The sequence below is a fragment of the Hyposmocoma kahamanoa genome, unplaced genomic scaffold (genome assembly GCF_003589595.1).
Source record: "Hyposmocoma kahamanoa isolate Upper Pololo Valley unplaced genomic scaffold, ASM358959v1 95, whole genome shotgun sequence".
NCBI lineage: Eukaryota > Metazoa > Arthropoda > Insecta > Lepidoptera > Cosmopterigidae > Hyposmocoma > Hyposmocoma kahamanoa.
This window is the reverse complement of record NW_020654972.1, coordinates 12,099,845-12,124,609: the sequence shown is the minus strand read 5'-3', so window position 1 is coordinate 12,124,609 and position 24,765 is coordinate 12,099,845. Positions and strand designations below refer to the sequence as shown.

General features: G+C 39.0%; 1 protein-coding gene across 1 annotated transcript; it reads left to right on the top strand.

Annotated features, from left to right (window-relative positions):
- Positions 1–1,205: 1,205 nt before the first annotated feature.
- On the top strand, positions 1,206–24,179 carry LOC113238200 (eukaryotic translation initiation factor 3 subunit F). Its single transcript, XM_026474979.1, has 6 exons — positions 1,206–1,314; positions 1,550–1,696; positions 15,712–15,935; positions 16,025–16,150; positions 23,035–23,187; positions 23,809–24,179. Exons 1-6 carry the CDS (start codon positions 1,206–1,208, stop codon positions 23,881–23,883), a joined length of 834 nt encoding a protein of 277 aa, XP_026330764.1. The 3' UTR covers positions 23,884–24,179.
- The last annotated feature ends 586 nt before the right edge of the window (positions 24,180–24,765 follow it).

Below are 24,765 nucleotides of genomic sequence, written 5' to 3'. Positions count from 1 at the left end.
TAATTAATTGAATGAATCGATTTGTTAAATTGATTCATACTAGCGGTTTTCCTTACATAACCTATATAAGCATATTTAATTTCAGTTTAAATCCTGCTTCAAATCCTGACACTTAGATTCTCGTTCGGTTGTGATTGAAATGTTCGATTTAATAATCGATTACTAAACTCTAATTGAATGAACCGAATGATTTTTTTCGAACAGCGCTATGGAACCATAGGTAAGTACACAAATTAGAAAGATATAGTGGCAAGTCATATGCCGCGTTCTCGTTCTCATGCCGCGTTCTCACATTCGTGCGTTAGGCCATGCGAATAGCGATGCGATTCACGATGCACATGTGTAAACGGTCACTTCGCTATCGTGAAGTTAGGCACGAGTAGCGTCGCGAAGTTAAATACGAGTGGCGACGCGAAGTTACTTTTTGTTTTTCTTATTTCGCCACTCGTATCTAACTTCGCGACGCTACTCGTGCCTAACTTCGCGCGATGCGAGTCGCGACGCGAATAGCGAAGTGACCGTTTAAACATGCGTGCATCGCATCGCCTATCGCACGAATGTGTGAACGCGTTTCAACCACTCGACACGAATGTTTGTTTTGAAACATTCGTCGAAACAATCGACGATAGTGTAAACGAGGTGTGACACATGCGTGTCATGCATCGCATCGCTATTCGCATCGCCTATCGCACGAATGTGAAAACGCGGCATAATATTTCCCTGACTGACTCATCTCATCATCTTCTCCCAAAAAAAATTGCGGGTTTTTGAAGATACGAGTACAGTTTTTACAACGGTTATTTTTATTTTAAGTATATTATGAAGAAAAAATTAAAGAAGAAATAGTCTTAAAAATGGTTAGAACTATATTCCTTATTTTAAACTAAATTACCAAAGACTTTATCCTGAAAAGTCCACTAATTACGAATTCAAAGTTTTTGTTCAAAGTGATAAAACATAATATGATTTAGAAAGTAAAACATAAATATTGACTCCCGTCGCTTAAAAGACTATGTATTAAACCTAAATAAGTGAACTAAGTTATTTAAGAGAAAGTGGAAACATAATGTATTATAATTAGAACTACGATGGAAAATATTACTGAGGATCTCGATAATTAAACGAAGACATAGCTCAAAGGACTTGTGTCCAAGCCAAAACTACTAATAAAAAAAATCATCATCTATTTTTCTTTACAAGTCAAAATGGGGCTGAATTTAGCTGTCAAGGTGCATCCCGTAGTTTTATTCCAAATAGTGGACGCTTATGAACGCCGAAATGCTGATTCTCACCGAGTTATTGGAACTTTACTGGGTAAGTCAAGTATAAGGCCGTTGCCGCCATTTGAAGCTTGGAAAAGATAGGTCGCAAGCTCCAACGTCATGTGGCTCAGTCGCCACTATTCATTATCATTTCGATTATGTTCTACATGATTGGCCCACTGTAATACAACATACCTCACTCATACACAATTTGCAGATTATAATTAGGCATCACAAGATTTTGTTTAATGCGTTTTGAGGTTATGTTATGGTTGGTGTGACTGCAGGCACGGCGGATAAAGGCGTGGTGGAAGTGACGAACTGTTTCTGCGTGCCGCACAAAGAGCATGCGGACCAGGTGGAGGCCGAGCTTAACTACGCCATGGATGTGTATGAACTCAACAGACGTGTCAATGCCTCTGAGAGCATTGTTGGTGAGTGCACTTCACACACAGACTCATTTATGTGCTTAATCACTTGTATGCTTAAGCACAATAACTTCTGTATCAAAAATATGACTATTAATCATTATAGTCATACAGGCTGTATGGTTTGCATACTTCCTTTTTGTGGAGAGCACTTTCGGTGCAACCAATTTATGTTAGTTCAGTTGACATTATAACGCAGATTGGTCACATTAACATCTATTGTATATAACTTGTGTTTTAAACTTTCAATAAATCTTTAAATTTTCTTCTTTTCAATTAAACAACTTTTCAAAAAAACATCTGCGATTGTGTGTCAACTCACCCCAACTTACTGCAACTTTCAACAAACTTAACAAACTGCAACCGAGATGTCCAAGGTCATACACAGGCAATAGGTAACAGTCAATTAAACTTGTCTGGAAACTACACAATCAAACACCAAATACAGAAAAGTTTTCTGACAAACTGTCTCCTTTATTAGGTTTAATAACAATTATGTCATGTTCAGACAACAGGACTTCATTTGTTTCTCAAGAGTTTGAAAAGTTTTGTTTGCTAAATAGAATAATACTAATAATACTTTGCCTACCTACCACTCAGCTCTTGCATAGGTTGGCCAAACTGAATATTGATGCTCAGGGATGTACGGATGACCTAGAGATGACAATTCGAGGGCACTGCTAAAGTAAACTATATCATCCCTTATGTAGGAGCTCTTGATACAATTTCTGCGTGGTGTCAAGATAACGAATTATCTATTAATGACAAAAAGACAACCATTGTCCCCATATGGTGGCGTATGGCACAGTGTTGGGGTCTAAAATCAAAGATGATTCTCCGGATATACAAGGCAATTGTTAGGCCTATAGTGACTTAATATGCCTCTGTTGTTTGGAGTGCTAAAGTTGGCCAAATAACCACTATTGCCACATTGGGTAGTCTACAGTGTATCATGTGCCTGCTAGCAACAGGAGCCATGTCTACTACAACTGGGGCGGCTCTGGGAAAGGGAGAGTGTGATCCTGCGTTGGGTTCCAGGTCACTTGGACGTCAAGGTTAATGAGACAGCAGATGAACTGGCAAAGGGTGGTGCTAGGGAGGCCTTCATTCATCCTGAGCCTTTATAGTGATAGGTCACAGCCTGGCCAAGCTCACTCTGCTGAATGAGAGCACACATATCTTCTGAGATGTGTGGCTGCAGACTAAAGATCTTGAGCATTCAAAAGCCCTGATAGCTACCAGCACCAAGCACTGTAGGGAAGCCCTGTCACTTGACAGGAATGGCATTAGATTGCTGACTGGAGCCTTAACAGAGCATTGTGGCTTGAACAAGCACATGCCAAATATTGGGCAGAGCAAAAACAGAGAATGTAGATTCTGCCATGAGGTGAATGAAATTTCTGTGCATCTCCTCACCCAGTGCTGCCCTCTAATGGCCGTACGAAGTTCCATACTGGGTAAGGACAGGCCACACCCAGAAGACATAAAAACTGTCAGAGCCAGGAAAGTCCTTCAGTTCTTTAATGCTTTTAACCTTGGCTCTGAACTGTAATTAGTGGTCAGTCAATGGTTGCAGTGATGATGGGCCGCATAGGCCCCGAGTGAAGCGACCCTAATAATAATAAATACATAGAGTTCATTGAGAGTGGCACTAAATTGCGTAAGGTACACAACTCTAAGCCTTCAGCTAACGTTAGTAAATTTTTTTTGCCCGTAACGTAGACATTCAGGAACCGACTTGTTATCATCTTTGTCATAATATTCATGAACATTCGACATCTAAAACTCATACTGACAATTTTATTATTTTTAATCAGAATATACAAGGTCTTTGTAGTAAATTAGATCTTTTAGAGGTCACTTTTAAGAAATTATATGACGACGGCAATGAGGTTGATATAATAAATATGCTTTAGTGAAACATTTGTAAAAAGAGGGTCGGAAACTAACATAAAACTTAGTAATTATAAATTAGCGGCAAGTTATTGTCGCGAAAACTAAAGGGGGCACATGCATTTTAATACAAAGTGTTTTAGACTTCAAACCCCTACCTATAGTTTCGAAATTGGCATAAACTAAACACTTTACTCCACCATCTGTCCGCCAAATTCAAATATAAAAAAATCGTCACTTGCGGTAATTGGAATGTCAACATATTACAGGAAAATACAGCTACCAAAGATCTTCAGAGCATTCTTCAAAACTATAATTTTAACATTCACATAAAATCACCAACTAGGTTAAACTCGTGTATCGACTTAATCGCCAGTAACATAAAATTAGTAAAAGCAGGCGTTCACATTCTGACCCTTTCTGACCACGAAACTGCACAAACGTTGACTTTGAGCATAGGGAGGGAAAAAGCTATCACCACTTGGTACGAACAGTGGCGAGACTATAGAAATGAAAATATTCAAAAGTTCTGTGAATGCATTTCAGCTCTTTCCTTTTCTGATATTTTAGGCTTAGACAATGCAATTCAGGCTTTCAACAACTTTTATGATTTAATACGTCTATTTTATGAACTATGTTTTCCAATTCTCAGAGATAAAATTAACAATAGGCCAAAAAAGCTGCTCTGGCTAACAAAAGGACTTAAAAAATGCTGCAAAACAAAACGATTACTATATTTGAAATACAGAGCATCAAATATTAATAAACAGTTAAATACAAATAAATTTAAAATGTATAATAGTATCCTAAGAAAATGTATCTTAAAATCTCAGAAAATCAATAATAATCTTTATATCCACAATAATAAAAACAAATGTAAAGCGACATGGAATACCATTTCATCTACAATTACTAACAATACCTGTAAAAATGACGTAAAACATATACGACATAACAATATGACATACTCAAACCCAGATGACATTTGTAATATTTTTAACAATTATTTTATAGATTTGTCAAATAAAAATAACCTAACCCAACTTGACTAAAAACTGCATGACATACCCATCTAATTCATTGAATAAAAATTCCCATACAATATTTTTGGAACCGATAAATGAGAAGGAAACTTCTAACATAATTATGTCTTTAAAAAACACCAAATCCAGTGACTATGACGGTATAACAACTAAAATACTTAAAATGTGTGCCTCTTATATCTGTCATCCGCTTGCACATATTATAAATTTATCGTTTAGTGATGGTCTTTTTCCAGAACAGCTAAAAACTTCTGTTGTCAAACCCCTGTATAAAAAAGGCGATAAGGAAAGCCCAAGTAACTATAGACCAATTACATTAATCCCGACTCTATCCAAACTATTTGAAAGGGCTCTGCATTCCAGAATAAATGTATTTTTAGAGAAACATAAAGTAAATATCACTCTCAATTCGGATTTAGAAAAGGTAGTGCTACAACTCTTGCATGTTTTGAGTTTTTGCGCATTGTAACGGAAAGTATAAACGTCTCTACTCCTGTAATGTCTTTCTAGATATGACTAAAGCCTTCGACTTTGTAAATCACTCAAAACTCCTTTACACTTGGAATACCGCAAGGTAGCGTCTTAGGTCCGTTACTGTTCCTACTCTACATTAACGATATCCTATATGCTATTGATCATAATTGTATACAATTTGCTGACGATACAATTCTTATAATAAAATGCCAAAACAAAGCGACTTTTAACACTGACGTAAATAAAGCACTGACAGACGTAATAAGTTGGATGGACATCAATGACTTGAATATTAATATAAGTAAAACCAAAGTTATGACATTTAAATCTTACAACTCAAATCCCATACCGGTTAAAATTAATTACAACTCTGATACAGTATATGAAGTAGACACATTTAACTTTCTTTGGTTAACAATCGACAAGAACCTTAACTGAATGGAACACATCGAACAGATGTGCATGAACCTAAACAGATTTGTTTACGCTTTACAAAGACTAAGGCAAACTGTCTCGCGAGAAGCTGCGTTGACGGCCTATCACGGCTACGTTTCATCCGTGCTCAGCTACGGTCTTGTACTATGGGGCAACTCAGTAATCTTAGAAAGAGCGTTTAAAGTCCAGAAGAAATGTATTCGAGCAATTTGCGGTGCGTGGTTCGATGACAGTTGCAAACCGCTGTTCAAAAGGCTGAACATATTACCTTTGCCATGCATGTACATTAGGGATATCTGCGTATTTGTCAACTCTCATCCTCAATATTTTAAAACACGCGGTGGAGTCATTCAAAGGCAAACTAGAGCAAAAATTATGAATCTCTTATACCAACCTCGTTGCCATAAAGTAATTTATAAGAATAACTGCTTCAACATGTGTATAATTATTTACAATAAATTACCAAACGAAATTAAATTGTTACAAGGACATACTTTTAAATTAAAATTGACAAAATGGCTTTTGACACATTCCTTCTATAGTAATAAAGAATACTTAGAATTTACAAATTCATTACATTAATTAGAAACTATAGAGACTAAATAAACATTAATATTTGCACATCTGCTTTCAGGTTGAATACAATGTACCTAATTTTACATAAGATCTTTGTAATTACCGTATTCTGGCAAATAAACGTATTCTATTCTATTCTATTCTATACTACTCAGCTAGTAACGGTCAAGCTGAAAGCTATATGAAGTTAGTCAAGAGAGCTATAAAATCAAGTCTGTTGTCAGGGACAAATTTGTGAGATGTAAACGTAAAACCGAATACATTTTTATTTAGTTATAGGAACTCTATACATTTAACAACAATTCACCTGCTCAGGTTCTCTTCGGCAAAAACTTTAGATGTAGATTGGATTTCATGAATTACCAATTATCACCAACCACCAGTATCACCAACTCCTCCACTCTCCCCAACCAACTCCTCAACAAAACAGAGTTTGCAGGTTAAATATTATCGCAGCAGTAGAAATATTGAGATCAGTGATATAGTCAAAATGTGTTTGTGTGTGTGTCACGAGCGTGGTTTGTTATACCGCAATCGATGGACGACGCGCAGTCAGCAGTCACGCGAGTGGGAAAGGAAACTACATTAAAGCACCCATAACTACTTAGTACGTCGTCGACCCGCAGTCTCAACTATTGTCAGATAAATAATCAACATTTTGATCACCAACTAGAAGAAACCTTTTCTTTTCATCAATGAGCTTATTCAATAATAATTCCAGTTTTTCTAAATAAATGACAATATTGCCCTTCCCAGTCCTGTATAGCGAAATTATAATCAATTTACAATAGGTAATCTCAATAGCTGTACATTCAAAGTGATACTGAACGGAGTGGTCCCGCAGGTCATTTCGCTGTTTATATGTAATACCGTCACGTACAAACAGCGCCACCCCGCCATGAGTGATTTGCGTGCGGCAGTAACAATCTGCCAGTGTATACCCACACAACCTCACCCGTTCAATCTCATTTTTCTTTGCACCATGTTTCACTCAAACCAAGTACGACTGGTTTATCAGTGCTACATAATAAATTTAACAGTGAAGTTTTGCCACACAGACCATACATTTCGATTACGAATTTAGTGCCTACTTTAAACGTGTTGTGACACTTTTCGTTGATAAGTTTTTTGGGTGCACAACATTAAACGGACGCACTGATACTCACTCAGGCCAGTTTTTAATATTTCTGGCAGTCCTCAATCTGTCTGCAGGCACATCCAGACGCAACAACGAGTAGCTACCTCGAGTGACGACCAGGTACTCGCACACAGGCACAGGGATGTCCACTGAGTGAGCACATGATGACGTTACATGACGTTAGATGTACTAATGTTAATGATTATGAATCAACTTTGAATGAAGCACTAAGTGACTCTATAAAAAGGCTACAATTATGTAATCTCGTAGTAAATTTAGATAAGACCAATTTTACATGCCACAAACACGACTAAACAATTTAACTATAAATTACGATACACAGATAGTTCTCAAGTTAATGAAACAAAATTTTTGGGCATTAGTCTTGATAGTCACTTGAACTGGAAGACGCATATCAATAAGTCAAAGTCAAAGATTATTTATTCCATAAGTAAAATAAATTTACACTTGAAAACGTCACATTTAAGCTACTGCTCGTTCACTAGGCTGACCTCCCTGAGAAGAACGAGCAAGAAACTCTAGGGATTGCTCTTTTCAAATAAACTTAAATGCTATGGAATACACTTTGAATCAAATTTGTGTGGATTCTGGAATAACTTTAATTACTGAACTTAGTAAATGCGTATATGTTCTAAAAAATCGACAAGAATAACATCACAAAAACTGCTCTTTGTGCTCATCACGTTTATGTAGCTTCTAGTTTGCGAATGGATTACTACTCTGGGGAAATGTTGCTGCAACACATTTATGCCACTTTAAAACTTTGTGTTGGTCAGCGAGAGAGTTGTATACCTTACTTTAGGAAACTGAAGATATTAACCCTGCCATCGATGTTTATTTACGAGGCCTGTGTTTATGTGAAACAAAATCTAAGCAACTTTAATATAGTCAAAACTAGATATCATAGAAACACAAGGAATAAAACAGAATTACGGCCTAAACAGCGCTCTAATTTGGAATTTTACAGTAGAACGGTGTTCGTATTAGCACCCAAATTATTTAATAAAGGGAAATATTTAAATGCATATCAGAAAACTTAATACATATAAAATTATATTCATTATTGAAATAACTGTCACATCTAAAAAAATATTTCACTACAATTAAAACAACTGTGTAACAAAACTAGTATCAAAAATAATTTAAAATCATATGAACAACGAAAGTGTTCATTTATTAACAAAAATATGGTTTACATAACAAAAATACCGATTGCCCATCAATTTAAATGAACTCTAAACGAAATAACAGTTCTTTTAACAATATTACCGTAATTCTTCTCAAAAGTTGCTCCACACATTATCTTCGTTTATACCAAGCCTTTCCCAAAGTGGGCGATAACGCCCCCTTGTGGGCGCAGCAAGGCCTAAAGGGGGGCGGTAAGAGACCCAGAAAAAAAATCGGAGCGTTGTGTAGAGGCTTAGGGGGAGATTTGTAATTTCATCTAGCAAGACTAGGGATCGTATTCTAGAACTCTACTCAATGCTCAAGTCAGGGCTTGAGCAGACTTGAGTATGATTTCAAGCACTGGAAATACGACCCTAATGGCAAGGACTTGAGTATGATTTTCAGTGCTCACTGCAATACTCAAATCCTGACTTGAGTTTTGAGTAGAGTTCTGGAATACGACTCTTAGGGTCGTATTCCAGAACTCTACACAATGCTCAAGTCAGGATCTGAGTACGATTTCAAGCACTGGAAATACGACCCTAATGGAAGGGAATTCAGTATGATTTTGAGTGCTTTAAACCATACTCAAATCCTGACTTGAGCATTGAGTAGAGTTCTAGAATACGACCCTTAGATACCGACTGAGCTCTCGACTCTCGACTACAACTTGTGAACATCAACTAATATTAATTAAGAGATTGCTCAAACTAACTCGGTTCGATATTTCTCTCCATGCAATGCATACATCTGTCCTATTTTATTGAATAAATAAAATAAAAATCATGTCAATCGGTCGGTCGCTCCGTTTCGAAATGAAAGTAGACACAAACAAACAAATAAAAAGGCAACAGACACAGGTTCGCATTTTAATAGTTATTAGTATTCCTAGATAGGTAATTTTCGTAGATAATAGACTGCGGGCAGTCATGGTTTAACAAGTTTTTGTTAAATAACCCGATTTGTGAATTCCTGTATCAATCGGGTGGTTCATAGAGTACTTGTTCTTACTTGTTGAGTACGATTGAGCGTCGAATGAGATAAACGAGCTTATGCATGTTTGTCTTATTCCTGTCGGTGCGTGCTGCTTATGCAATCCTACTCGTATATAAACAACGTAATATTTATTTTATTTTCATTTGCGGTTTCGCGCGTAATAGATACGCAGTACTTAAGTTCAACACTAAATTACGTATATCTCAAAACAAAACAATGTCGGAAGTAAAAAGAAGAGACGGCAATACTGAGCGCAATATATTAAATTCGTATTCATTGAAAATCCCTTAGAATAATAACGCATAGAATGATAGTTTCATAAAAAACGAACTGTCACAAGTGAGGCAAAAATGAAATTCATGTAGGCGTAAGCAACTTGTATTTACGCTCGTCGGCACACACACAAATATACAAATAATGATGCCATGGAATAACATTTCCCTCAAAAGTGGGGAAATTGTATCTTACTTAACTCATCGTTAAGTTACAGGTGCCTACAGATTTGCTCGATTTTGTCGATCGTTACTGTCGATCAGGTGCCTACAGACATGCTCGATTTTGTCGATCGTGACTGTTGATCGACAACGTCAAGTGACAGGAATTTTCAAAAATTTATTTTTGGTAATCCTTATGGAAATGGCATTTATATCTGAATACACGAAGGCGGACACGACTTTTCTCATTTCTAAATCCAAGATGGCGGACACGTCTTTTCAAATAAATGCAATATGGGAATCGTTTTCGAGGTATTCGAGGTGCTCATCACGAATATGGCATTTATTTCTAAATCCAAGATGGCGGACACGACTTTTGAAATAAATGCAATATGGGTATCATTTTCGAGGTATTTGGGGGTGCTTATTACGAATATGGCACTCGTTTCTAAATCCAAGATAGCGGGCACGATTTTTCATATAATGGCAAGTTGGGGATCGTTTTCGAGGTATTTGGGGGTGCTCATTAGGAATATAGCACTTATTTCTAAATCCAAGATGGCGGACATGACTTTTCAAATAATAGCAAGTTGTGTGTCGTTTTCGAGGTATTTAGGGGTGCTCATTAAGAACATGGCACTAATTTCTAAATCCAAGATGGCGGGCACGATTTTTCGAATAATGGCAAGTTGGGTGTCGTTTTCAAGGTATTAGGGGCTGCTCATTCCGAATATAGCACATATTTCTAAATCCAAGATGGCAAAGAATTAGAAGAAGAAGAATTAGAAGTCTTGTCCCCCATCTTGTATTCAGATATACATGCCATTTCCTTATGGTTTACCAAAAATACATTTTTGAAAATTGTTGTCCACCATCTTGGATTTAGAAATTAATGCTGCATTCGTAATAAGCACTCTAAAACTCCTCGAAAACGTCTATAAATAATTCTCAATCGTTACTGTCGATCGACAATGTCGAGGAAATCTGTAGGCACCTTATTAAATGCTACCCAATTCTTATTTAACTCATATATGAACAAAAACCTACAAGCGAGTTTAAGTGCGACTATCGAATTTGAATATATAAGTAGCCTGATATTATCTGTGGGTATGTTTACATGAAAAGTACACGATAACAATTAAGAACCTGAAAGTTGTTTATACACGATTTTGGAGAACTGACGATGACTTTTTAGTCAGTGTTAGTTTCCTGAAATAATTTTAGTTAAGAATTTTTGACTCTGGGCAAGATAATTTTTTTAAATGAGTGTATGATGAACAAGAATAATGATTTTTCACATGAAACTAATGAAGGCAAATACTAAATATATTTCGTAAAAATAGCTAACCTAAATTCCCTACAATGTTGTTGCGGCGTTGTACATTTGTAGAAATTTTGCAACCGTCGCGATATTGCCTATTCTCAAAAAATTACGTAATATAATTATTTTGAAACAGAATAGCAAAATGGGGAGAAAAAACCCGTTACTTTGCAACAGTTTCGCATCTTGTTGCAACGAAATTAATTTTCTGTTTTAGTGAATATTTATATAAAAATACAAGTTGAAACACGTTACTTCCTTGTGGAATGTGATATTAGTGTCTATTTTATATTTGTCTGATCTATTTTTAAACCCAATTACCGCACATTTCGTCATTTTTAGCAAAAATTTTTGAGCTGCTCGCGGTGCAACATGACCTTGAGCACTGACAGCCCGCTCGCTCGTGTAAGCCCGTAGGGCGTCCTACAATTTGCCTCACTTAGCGTGTGCGGGCTAGGTTTCTATGCGTTATTATTCTAAGGAAAATCCCATAAAACCCATCGTCACTCGCCTTTGTGCCTTCTATGTCTAAAAAATTTTCGAATGAAGCAATGAAGCCTTCAAGACTGCAAGATCATTTAAATAAAATGCATCCAGATAAGAAAGATAAGAATGTAGCATATTTTCAAGACCTAGAGAAGAAGCATAATACTCAGCCAATTGAGCATACCTGTTTTCGGCGGCTGCTAAGCAAGATGACGACGGACTTCGAGCTTCGTACAATATGTCTTTGTTAATTGCTCAAAATATCGGAGGAGAGTTAATTTTGCCAGCAATAATATAACAGTAGTTATTACTTCCTTTAGTGTAAATATTATCCGAAAAATTACTTTGAGTAATAATTTTGTGCAAAGACGAATTGATTAAATGGCTGAAAACATTGAAAAAATCATTGTGCAATCATCTGAGGACTAGTCAATTCTCAATTCAGCTCGATAAGTCCACTTTACCAACTAATGAAGCATTGTTGTTGTCTTTTAGTTAATGTCTTTTTGGTTTATTCAAGATGAGAAAATATCTGAAGAAACTATTGTTTCTAGAAATTTAGAGACCGATACAAAAGGCAGAACCATATTCAATACATTGGAAAAGTCGTTCCAGTTCGTCGGTCCAGAAGGAATTCCAGCAATAGTCCTACGTAACTGTGCGCCTGAGTTGTCTCCTATTCTCACCGCCTGTGCCGCCTCGCACTTGAGACTGGTGTAGTTCCCAGGTCATGGAAGCTTGCAAACGTGCAACCTGCGCTATAAAAAAGGAAGCAGAGCTGACCCTGTCAATTAAAGACCTATCCATAGTCACTTCCATACTCTGCAAGACTATGGAACGTATACTCAACAACCGTCTCCTGTCGTACCTTGAAAACAACGACGTCGTCAGTGATCGCCAGTACGGATTCCGACGAGGGCGATCTACTGGAGATCTTCTTGTGTATGCCTATCACATATGGAGCGAGGCTATAGAAAAGCAAGGCCAAGCACTTGCAGTGTCTTTAGAGTCTTTTTCTAAAGCCTTTGACATGGTCTGGCACGCAAGTCTTTTAAGTAAACTTCCCTCTTATGGACTTCCCACTGACCTTTGCAATTGGATCTCGGATTTATTGAGCGGACGTTCGATTCGAGTAGTCTTAGGGTCATATTCCAGATTTCTACTCAATACTCAAGTCAGGACTTGAGTATTGCAGTGAGCACTGAAAATCATACTCAAGTCCTTGCCATTAGGGTCGTATTTCCTGTGCTTGAAATCATACTCAAGTCTGCTCAAATCCTGACTTGAGCATTGAGTAGAGTTCTGGAATACGACCCTTAGAAGGCGACTCTTCCGACATAATTATGGCGATAGAGTTAGGTTAGCTAGGCCGGATCTCCTCAGAGTTCCGTACTGTCTGCAACTCTCTTTCTACTGCGTATCATTACACGTTAATTCCAGGTACTTTTGCGTATGCTGAAAGCAGCACAGTTAATGTCCTTTCTTTCTTCTAAGAAGTTGTTTTCACCGTTTCAGTATGGTTTTCGTCCTGGGCATAGCACTGTGACTGCACTGTTGAAGGTAACGAAATAATATTCGCCTCGCAATGGACAATCGTCTTCTCACTTTGCTTATTCTTCTGGACTTCAGCAGTGCATTCAACTCTGTTGACTATGACGTTCATGCGATTCGATGTTCCTTCAATGTTTCTCCTTCGGTTACGGCTTGGTTTGATTCCTACCTTAGAGGCCGACTGCAATGTGTTCGCTCTGATGAGGCTTCATCTGATTGGTGTCACTTAGCTGTGGGCATCCCTCAGGGTGGCGTACTTTCTCCTCTTTTATTCTCTATTTTTATTAACTCTGTCACTTCTGTTTTATCCTCTATCTTTCATCTCTACCCTGGACGATTTGCAGCTCTACCGCAGCTTTAAGCCATCTGATTGTTACAGCCGTTGAAGCGGTTAACGCTGGCTTACGAAGCATCGCCCTTTGGCTTGGTAGTGAATCCCAAAAAGTCGCAGGTTATGATTGTGGGAAGTGGGCATATGCGTGGCACATTGAATCTTTGGGCCGAGTTCTCTTTGGCTTGGTAGTGAATCCCAAAAAGTCGCAGGCTATGATTGTGGAAAGTGGGGGGCATATGCGTGGCACATTGGATCTAAATTCTGTTCCACTTATAAAGTATAACTCCACGCCTATAGCTTATGCACCCACTGCAACTAATCTTGGTCTACTTTTAGATTGCAATTTGGCTTGGTCACCTCATATCAATGAAATCAGTCGAAAAGTCCATTTCTCCTTGCACACACTTAAGCGTCTCCAACACTATTTACCTTTTAAATCTAAGATGTATTTAGCCCAATCTCTTATTTTACCCTTCTTAGACTATGCTGATTCCTGCTATTTGGATGCTACAGAAAAGCTGCTAAATAAGCTTGAACAGTTGCAAAATCTTAAGTATCAGGTTTATCTTTGGTCTTCGTAAATTTGTCCGAATCTCACATTATCGCAATCAACTCATGTGGTTTCCCATTCGTCTCCGCAGGAATTTGCGTATTGTCTTTGTTGTCTATAATATTCTTCATAACCCTTCGTCTCCCGCGTATTTGAAAAAGTGTTTCAGCTTTCTCAGGTCTCAGGATAAACCCTGTCGCTCTCTTCTTAGGTCCCAGTTGTCTTTTCCTTCCTTCCTTCCTCACTCCTTCAGTGTTCATGCAGTCAGACTGGAACGCACTCCCTAATTCTGTTCACGAATGCCCATCATTAGCTACTTTTAAATTGAGAGTTAAGGAGCATTATTTATCTACTGTTCCATCCAGTTTATAGGTATTCTATTCTGAAATATGTATTTATACAAGTATTTATCTAGTTTAATGTTAAATATTGTATTACATAGTTTTGTATTTTGTACGAGTAAGCCCGTTATTACGATTATTTTGTCCTGTATTTAGGTCTGCAGTAAGAAATTTCTTATAGAAATAAGCAGTACCTTTTGTTTGTGTTTTCCTTTTATTAAATGTTTTCTGCTTTTTCCTGTGCAATAAATATTATAAAAAAAAAATATATTTTTCTCTCTAAATCAATGTACATTTAATATAGTCTGTTAGTTCACGGGGCTTCTTCCTTCCTCATGAATCACTCTGTCTATTGGTGGAAAGCGCATGAAAATTCGTTCAGTAGTTGAGTTTATCGCGATAAGACAGACGCGGTAGGGATGACATGTAGTGATTATACATTACAGATATGTAACATATCTATATTTTATACATAAAATGTACGAAAGTGATTTAGGAAGATTATTGTTGCGGTGCAGTGCGGCCCGCCATAATGTGCGTGAGCCTTTGGAATATTTAGGTACTTTGAGTTATTTCTTGTTATCAATTGTAAGTCAATGTTATCATCAGTGAATTTTTGTCACGATTGGCCGCCCTAGGCCCGGGCCTACTGGGCCTTAGGGCAAATCCGACCATGGTTACGGGCCACCGCTTCCAAATCAAACATCCAATGCCTGCAAAGAACCTCTTAGAACATTCTTTCTTCGAACTATCAGTGGTGCCACATGGTACACCAGGAACGCTGAAATCCAAGAATACCTGGAGATTCCAACGATTTTAGAAATGTTAGACCTATATACACATAAACACAGGGATCGGCTCAATACTCATCCGAATCCTCTCGCTGAAGCAGTGTTTGATGGTGGCAGCTTTATGTGGTCTGTGGTGGCAGCAGTAGCAGGCTGGAGCGACATCATGTGTTCGATGACTAAGAGAGGCTGAAGTAGTAGCTTCCTTGCTCTCAAACGCCAAAATTCACTCAAACAATTTAATTATAGTCTAACGACTGATTGTAAATGATAAATTTGAAAAATAAATACACACATTTGCCCAGAATCTCGCTGCCGTGAGCGGCTTTGTATTGCGTCTCAACATTCTGCCTTAATCCTGAAATCATCTACCCCTTACCGACTTCTATTCCGACCGTTCGTTTTATTTATAACACATAAGCATGACAATGCATACGTATACAAACGTATCTACTCCCGCATGACTGCTGCAGGATGGTGGGCGACGGGCAACGAGGTGACCAACCACTCGTCCGTGATCCACGAGTACTACGCGCGGGAGTGTCGCGAGCCGGTGCACGTGACCCTGGACACTTCGCTGCAGGGTGCGCGCATGGGTCTGCGCGCCTACGTGTGCGTCGCGCTGGGGGTGCCGCGGGGCAAGCAGGGTTGCATGTTCACGCCCATCGATGTGCAAGTCACCAGCTATGAACCAGAGGTGCGACAGGGGAAGCTGCTGCTTCACAATTATTACAATTATTTATTTTAAACGACAGCTAGTATTAAGTGTTAGCTGTTTCGTTGCAGGTAGTCGGTTTGCAGTTGTGTCAGAAGACAATGGGACCTGGAGGGCGCTCGAGGCAGGTGCAACCGGCGCTCGACCTCGCTCAGGTGGCCGAGGCCGCCACTAAGCTCTCCTCGCTTCTAGAGCAGGTAATCACTTATAGCTTAGCGATGGGACGACTTGTATTTGTTTCACCTCGAGTTGACGTGACGCTGACTCGAGTTAACTCGACCCGGTGTCTGACGGAGCAACCGTGCGGCGCGAGTAGAACTCGAACCGACGATTCACCGAGTTAGACACGATCGGCCGGCTGACCGCGACTCGGGCGTGATCGAAAGTCACCGAACCGACCGAGTGAGAACGAATAGTCGACGCGCTGTATGAATGAAACATTCGACTTGACTCGTTATACGAGTAACTCGAGTTAACCGAGTTAAATCATAACTCCACTCGCCTATCGCTATTATAGCTATGACTACAAGATAAGTGATAATAGAGACTAAAGGTCGTATTCTAGAACTCTATTCAATGCTCAAGTCAGGATTGCACTGGCAACACAAGCACTGGAAATACGACACTAATGGCAGGGACTTGAGTATGATTTCGAGTGCTTTAAACCATACTCAAATCCTGACTTGAGCATTGAGTAGAATTCTAGAATACTACCATCAGTCTGTTAAGGCATATAAACAGGCTACACCGTTACACAGGTCGCGACTCTAAAATTGAGACTGGAGATTTGAGTTTTTATTAATAACACTTGGCCGTTATAATAACAGACTTGACGATTCGAGTTATTTTTAACAAGGTTCGCGCCTTAGGCCGCAGCAAGCAATCTCTTTCACTGGCCAATCTTGACGCACTGAACAAAGCACCACTTCACTGTTTCGAAATACCTTCGGATCGGACATTTCTAGAGAAGCTTGGTAAGTAACGTGTTTCAATATTTTAAATGCAGGGTGAAAACTCCCTATGCCAATTTTGTATGGTTTTGGAAAAAACTTATTTGAAAGTTCTTCCATTTTTACACTTAGTAATTACAAAAATTATTAAAACTCAAAAAATTATAATGCTATTGAATTTGTTTTGAACATGATATTGAAATGAATTTAAAACACTCTTGTTAAGTTTTGGCGCTTCCAAAATATAAGCGTAAGTTACGAAAATCGAATATTTCTGCATTTAGAATATTAAAACACGTTACTTACTAAGCTCCATTACAAATCCCCGATCCGAATGGATTTCGAAACGTTGTGCACTTGTATAAACAACACGTACGCTGTACGCTCCTAACATCGCTCTGCTGTACGCGCCGGCGCCGTTCCGCATTTGCGGCCTTGTCGCGAATCGTGCATGATATTCAAAAACAGCTCGCAAGCAAGTTGATGATGAAGATGATGTTAGTAATACAGTCCTGTATACTTAACCTTTTTTTTTACATACCTAGTGACGGGGCGAACAAGTCGTGCGCCTTACCTTACCAAAGCGATGCCCATCCGTAACAGTTGCAGTGCCACTTTGAGCCTTAAATCGCAAAAATCTTAGGGTCCCTGAGACATAAGTTGACAAGCATGTGCCCGTATTTCACCTTACCCTTCCAAACCGGAACGTTTTTTTTTGTTTTGTTTACATGACATACTGAAAACAAATATCTTGATCAGCGGTTCCGGTGAATTCCAATTCGCTGACCTTTATTTAGCCCTAACAAAACTACCCCGGAATTGAAATACATAATTCTTGTGTGAGTGGACGAAGGTGGAAAAAGAAGTGACTAATTGAATAAAAATATTTGAATTGCCTAAATGTAAATGATATATGTATGTAGAGGTTCCGACGACACACGCCGCACGACTCATAACTCGTCACTCCCGAGACTCGAAGGCGCCAGCCTTTCAGTCCTAAAGCCTTTTGAGTAACAACTTAAATTTTGATTCCTGAGGTTAAGACTTCGATTCAAATGGATTTTTAGTTTTTATCTTATAAGTCAAGACTTAAGGATTAAAGATTAGTCGTGAACCGTTAAAAATTAATCGAGCTTTTTTAACAGGCCTTAACCTCACTAAAACGGCCCAGTACCTGCATGGTAATTCGCCGCGCAGGCAGGAGACTGTTCACATATTATGGCCCACGTCAGGAGTCTCGCAGGTTTGCAGGATGGCTTGCACGCTGCGACTACACTCATAATGCTGCATTACGGGGCGGACGGCAAGGCGGACTGCGATGTAGGATAATGAAGCCCCCCTTTAAAACCCAGCAAATTACAATGGGAAAATCGCTAAACGCCCAGTGTAGTGTACTAAATATAATTACATGCTTCAGGCCCTAGGAATATGTCCTCAGTTTTTTATAAAAAACGCAACCGAGATTTATTGAAGTATTTTTCTAGGGGTAATTTTTTTCTAGATACCCTATGGTCTTACAATATATACCGGGTAGAACAGAATGACCGACAAAGCCTAGAACTGTGATGTCTTAAATTTGTACTTAATTGTACTGAACGTCTTTTTACTCTAAGTGTAATAGTTTCCAAGTTATTCAATGACAAAGATTTGCTCGAAAAGTCTGTGTTGTCCTTAATTAACCTTATTATTATAGTTAACCTTACATCATAAAACAACAGCTGTTTGGAGGCAACTACCGGGAGGTACTCAGGGCAAAAAGTTTGTAATTTAATAGGTCTTTGACCTCCTTCGTTGATTACATAGGGAGCACTATAAGTTTCCGGAACTGGCCACTTACATAAACAATGTTTAAAAAGTAATTACAACATTTGAAAATGGGACTCTTTGGCTGTCTACAGCATACAGTTTGTTTCATCTGACTGTCACTTGTTTTTACATTGTGGCGTCATTTTAGAAATTGGTTGTCTACATCACCATGGATTTGACTCGTGAAAATTTTCGTAGTATGATTTTCTACGACTTTAAGTGTAATTCAACAGCTCAGCGGAGCTTCCCTCGGTTTCAAACTGCTTTTGGCGATGAAGCACCATGCAAGACGTCTATTTATAGCTGGTTTGCAGAATTCAAACGCGGTCGTGTGAATCTCAGTGATGAATTTAATGATGGTCGCCCGTCAACTGCTGTGAACAACAGAAACATCAATGCTGTGCGCCGGTGTGAAAAAGCTGTGCTCTCAGTGGATCCCACACAATTTTACTGAGGCTCAAAAAACGGATCGCGTCATTTGGTGCAATGCCATGCTTACCAGAATCAACGAAGGGGCGTTAAATTTGGTTTGGGACAGTTACAGCTGACGAAACATTGATTTATAGTTACGATCCCAAAACAAAGCAGTTATCGAGTGTGTGGTTCTTTCGAGATGAGCTGAAACCAACCAAAGTGGCGCGCGTGCAAAGTGCCTCTAAGCGGATGGTTGCTTCTTTTTTGAATAAAACTGGACACGTGTATACTGTTGCTTTGGAGAATCGTTGTACCGTGAATAGTGATTGGTACACGACCATTTGTTTGCCGGAAGTTATTGACAAACTCCGTAACAATAACCGTAAACGCCGTATCATCTTGCACCATGGTAATGCCAGTTCTCACACGGCCAGACAGACAAATGAATTTTTGAAGGTGAACAACGTTGACCTTATGAGCCATCCCGCGTACAGTCCCGACCTGTCACCTTGGGACTTTTATTTATTTCCAAAAATTAAGAACCAGTTACGCTGTCAACAATTTTCATCACCTGAAGAGACTGTCGAAGAGTATAAAAAATATGTTTCACAGATTGTCACGGAGGAGTGGCATAAGTGTTTTCAAAATTGGTTCATTCTTATGAAAAAGTACATTAACGCTAACGGAGAATATTTTGAGAAACAATGAATTCATTTCTGACCATTTATAGTATTTTTTTGTTATTCATTCCGGAAACTTATAGTGCGCCCCACGTAGCATCCCATCAGCCACTTTCTTTGATCAATCATGTGAATGATGATTAATTATGCGGGAATTTTAATTTATTACTTCGAAAGTAATTAACACCCCTAACTTCCATGTTTGACGACCCAATATTTAAATGAAAATGACCCAATATTTAAAGAGGTGCTCTCATGGAACCTTTGGGAAACTATTGTTTCTAAACTATGCGTTGTCATAAACTACCTTAGTTTTTAAACTATGATTAAACTATAGTTTTCTAAATGACCCTGACAGGAGTTCAACTCGTATTGTCTGCGTCACGAGACTATTATTTAAATATACATTACTAAATTAAGTAAACACGTTCTACATATAAGTCAGGTACACAAATTACAATAGTCTCGTAACCCTTAATCCGGCCCTAACGTAAAGTAGCAAATTAATGCAGCCAATCACGTGACTTATCACCGCTTATAGTTGCACTTGTTACCTGTTATTTGTTTTTGGTAGCATAATCAGGAGATCGTTTTATTTTACTAGTCTGTTTTTCAATGCATTTGGAAACATTTTAATTCACACTACAAGAATTTACTAACTTTAAAATGAAGAGTTCTGTTACTAAATTTCTGTTAACTTGAGCTAAGTAGTTGAAAGAAGGATGGCGAAAGCTGGCCCAAAATCAACGAAGTGCCATTCATAGATTCTGCTAGTATAATTTTACGTTTCAGTTTATGCCTAGTTATCAATATTGAATTAGAAGTCGGGAATAAAGAAATTGCAAAACAATGTATTTTAGAATAGCTGCAAGAATACAACGCAATTGATTCAGTTCGACCATAGATTAGGTAACGTTCTTGTACGTACGTTTTGTTTTAAGCATAATTGAATGTTTACCTACCTAAAGTATTGATTATTTTATAGTACACACATAAAACATTAAAGCTATAATATACCTAATCAAATAATCAATTAAACAATAATGTTGTAAAGCAAAAAATCAAACTCAATGTAACAAAAATGTTTAGACAATATTTAAATGAGAGATACGAAAGTTAGCAAAGAAACGTTTTGACAAGAGGCCTCTTGCCACTTTGAGATTGAGAACAGTGTGACCATTTATGGCAGATTTCAAATAAGTATGGCAGATTTTAGATAAGTTCATAACGCCCAGCTGATGGTCTCATGTTTACAGCACAAAACAACGTTTACTCATTAATTTTTGGGTTATTACACCAACTTATTGAAATAGTGCTATAGTATTAAGTAGTGTTTGTGTTAAGCAAGTAAAGTGTATTAGTGTACACAGTGTTTGTGTGGAAAATCACATCGGCGTGTGACCGGCACACCCAGGAATGTGTCTGGAATGTCTTCAAGAGTAAAGGGGATGTGGACAAATCGAACACCCTTTTAATTTAAACTTAGTACAAGGTTAGGTTCTTTCTCACTTTGTATTTCTCCCGCGAGTGCCAATGACACGAACGCCGCCTGTGGGGCGATAGATGTACTAACGTCAATCATTCGCTTAGGGTTGTTGCAACGCGAAAAATTTACATCTGGACGAACATTTTACAACATCTCTGATTGTACATTTAATGTAAATAAAACTTATGTTAGCAAGGTTCTTAAGGTGATACTTTCGGCTTTGTTGGTCATTTCGTTCCACCCTATATTAGATATGAGCGCCGCCGCCGCCGCCGACAAGTGCAATCGGCGCGCCGTTCAGTTCGATCAGGCGCTCCGATCGTACGCACGCGCACGCTTCCGTATTGTGTATGTGGAAATAGCGACGCCAGAAAATGACTTTTCTAAGATAAAACTTTTTTTTAAATAAAATGTTAGTTCGCATTTGACCTCCAAATCACGTGATGGAAAGTGACGATGGAGCATGCACACCTAAATAATGTCTATTCACTTTCGCCTTGAAAAGACCCCAACTTATAACGTTCTGGGAACAAGTCTGCAAGCAGGAAATTCCACTCCAAAGACGTTCGCCTTATAAATGTGGAAGCGTAACGCTTCGTGCGAATCTTTGGAATATCCAAAACATAGGGGTGGAAGCCAAGCGTACGCCTAATCCCCCGATGATGGAAAGGGGAAGGCGGAATTGAATCGTGTAATTTCATCGCACACTCTCTGTGATATATATCCTGTAAAATACCTATAAGCTGGCAACTTTACGGCGGTGTTCAAGGCTCTGCAGCTTCGCCTCCACTAATTCCGAGTCACCTATAAGCTTCTTGGTACGGTTGTCAATTGAATCCAAGGTGGCCAGTTGGTATGTAGCAGAGCCACCCTAAAGGTGGCAGCAGTACTCCATGCACGACCGGACTTGTGCTTGGTAGAGCTGAAGTAACTGTCCCTTTGTCCCTGTCTACGGAGAGACTACGGGCTCGACGGCAAGACCAGGGTATAGCGGGCGTCCTTGCCAAGCCCTCCGCCAATGACACGCCTTAGCTTCTCTGGCGGACCCGGACTTGGGTATGAACTCGCTGGAGTTTGCGTTTAGCTGCAGAGACGGACATGTTTGCATGTGTGGTTATTGGGATCTGGAGAGACGTCGTTTTTCTGCGTCTGGAAGTGAGCGTGCCTTACAGCTCCGCCACCAATGAGATTTGGTAGTGGACTCAGAGTCGACGGCGGTTGCAACTACTAGTTGTGCAATGCGCAACGGGAAGTGAGCGTGCTTACAGCTCCGGTACCTATCTGGAAAATAGGGAGGGTACTGTACGTGCACCCGGGGCGGCTCACCCTAGGCCCTAGCATCTCGAAGAACCGGATGAAGTCCCGGAAGGATCCCAAGCTTCCTTGCTGCATGTTTGTGCGTTGCGTGCGTGCGTGCGTTCGTTGCGTACGTGCGTGTGTTGTTGTGTGTAAGAGTTTAATCATCTTAACTTGTTGCTTTACTATCGCATTAGGTTAAACCTGTCTTGACAGTTTGTGTTTTTAAAAATAAATAAGTAAATTAGAATGCGATATTTTCATTATAATGTACACTAGGGTTTACACAATCATAGGAATAATATTCTGGGTCCGAACCAGATAGCATGTTATGTACATTTTGATGTACACGGGGCCTTAGGAAGTCAAAAGTCTCGTCCCTTTCATCCCTGCTACAGCAAGTGAGCCATCATTTGTGCTCTGTGACTGTAGCACTCGTGATCGGACAGGTGCTGCAATATGTGGAGGACGTGCTGGCGGAGCGTGTGCCACCGAACAACGCGGCGGGCCGGCAGCTGCTCGAGCTCGTCAACTCGCTGCCCAACCTCTCTGCGGACACTTTCGCCGACGCCTTCGCGTCCAGCGTCAAGGATCTGCTCATGGTAAACATTATTCACTAGCTGTTCCTGCAACTTCGTCAACGCAAGTATTTAAGCAACTACCTTAAAATTACAAAACGTTTTATCGCATTTGTGATGCCTTGACAGTGCGTCAATTTCGGAAAATATGATTCAAATCTTTCGATCGACGTCGTCTTCCAATCTCGCTGCCCTAAACGCCACTTTTCAGTGGTCTCCTTAAAGTATCTATAACCTCGCCTCGCTACATATCCATTCCGACCCATTTGAGCGCAGCAGCATAATAATAAGCTTATAATGACTCCAAGGTTCGGAGTGCCCTTATAATAGCCGTTATATTAATATTATTAACTGCCTCCGGGGCCGAACCATGCCGGACTGCCACGCAGCGGTCCTGGGTTCGATTCCCAGGCCGGGAGAAGTATGTGTATGGCCTACATTTATTTCTCTCGCGAGTTTGGGTATCATTTGTGGTTATGTGTGTGTCCATGGCACCCGCGACACAGGGTTTCCCTAGTGCGGGGCTATGAGTGTGTTGCGTTATTATATTTATTATTATATCATTATTCATGAAATGCAGTCTGTACATACCGTATGTGTGTCTGTCAAAGAATGCCCGATAACAAAGTTGTATATTTGTTGCAGGTGGTGACTCTAGCTCAACTCATCAAAACGCAGCTGCAACTCAATGAGAAATTAACGTTGTTGACGTCACAGTGACGATAAATCCTTGGCCATTTCACGTCAGCCCCCGCATCGCCACAATGGCACATGTTCACAAAAACGTGTACATTACTGTCATACACTAAAACCGGGTATTCATTACCGAGCTGTAAATGTAACGCGACAGATACAATAACGAGGTTCTAGCGTGTGCGCGTGAAACAGTCTTCACTCTCTAGAATGAGTACCTGGTTGTCGTCGGCTCACGGCTAACTGCACGAATTGAGCTCGCGAATCCACGTACACACTATGACTTTTTCATCACACTTGCAATAAAACCTTTTTTCTTTCCATTACAGCCATAGTCGGTAAGGAGTGTTTTTTTTTATTTGTAACGTCATACTTCCTTACATAGATTCCTTACATACATCAGGTTCGAGTTCAAGCAAGGAAGTTACTTAAGTTCAAAACGAAAACATTCGCTTAAAATGTTATCTAAACAGAAATTTAATTGCAATTCAACCACCTTTTACTTAAATACTTAATATTAAGAATTATTATAATTCATTTTAACTATTTTTTGTTTAAAAGTTTACAATTTTTTTTACAACCCAACATGGGCAACCTTATCGAGTTCTTAAGTTTTCGCGATTGTTACACATTGGAAATAAAACTATTTTTCCGGATTTAAATCGCTTATATTTGTTTTTTCAAACAAACCATTTTGTTTGAAAAAACAAATATACGCGATTTAAATCCGAAAAAATAGTTTCATTTCCAATGGGCAACCTTGCTTTTTACAAAATTTCTTTCTATGAAAAAATAGCTAGGTGGCCATCTGTTGATAAAAAAACCGCCATTTGCAAAATACATAATTGTTGTGAACCATATGAATTATTCATACAAGAAATAAACATTGTATTTATTTCATTGCAAACG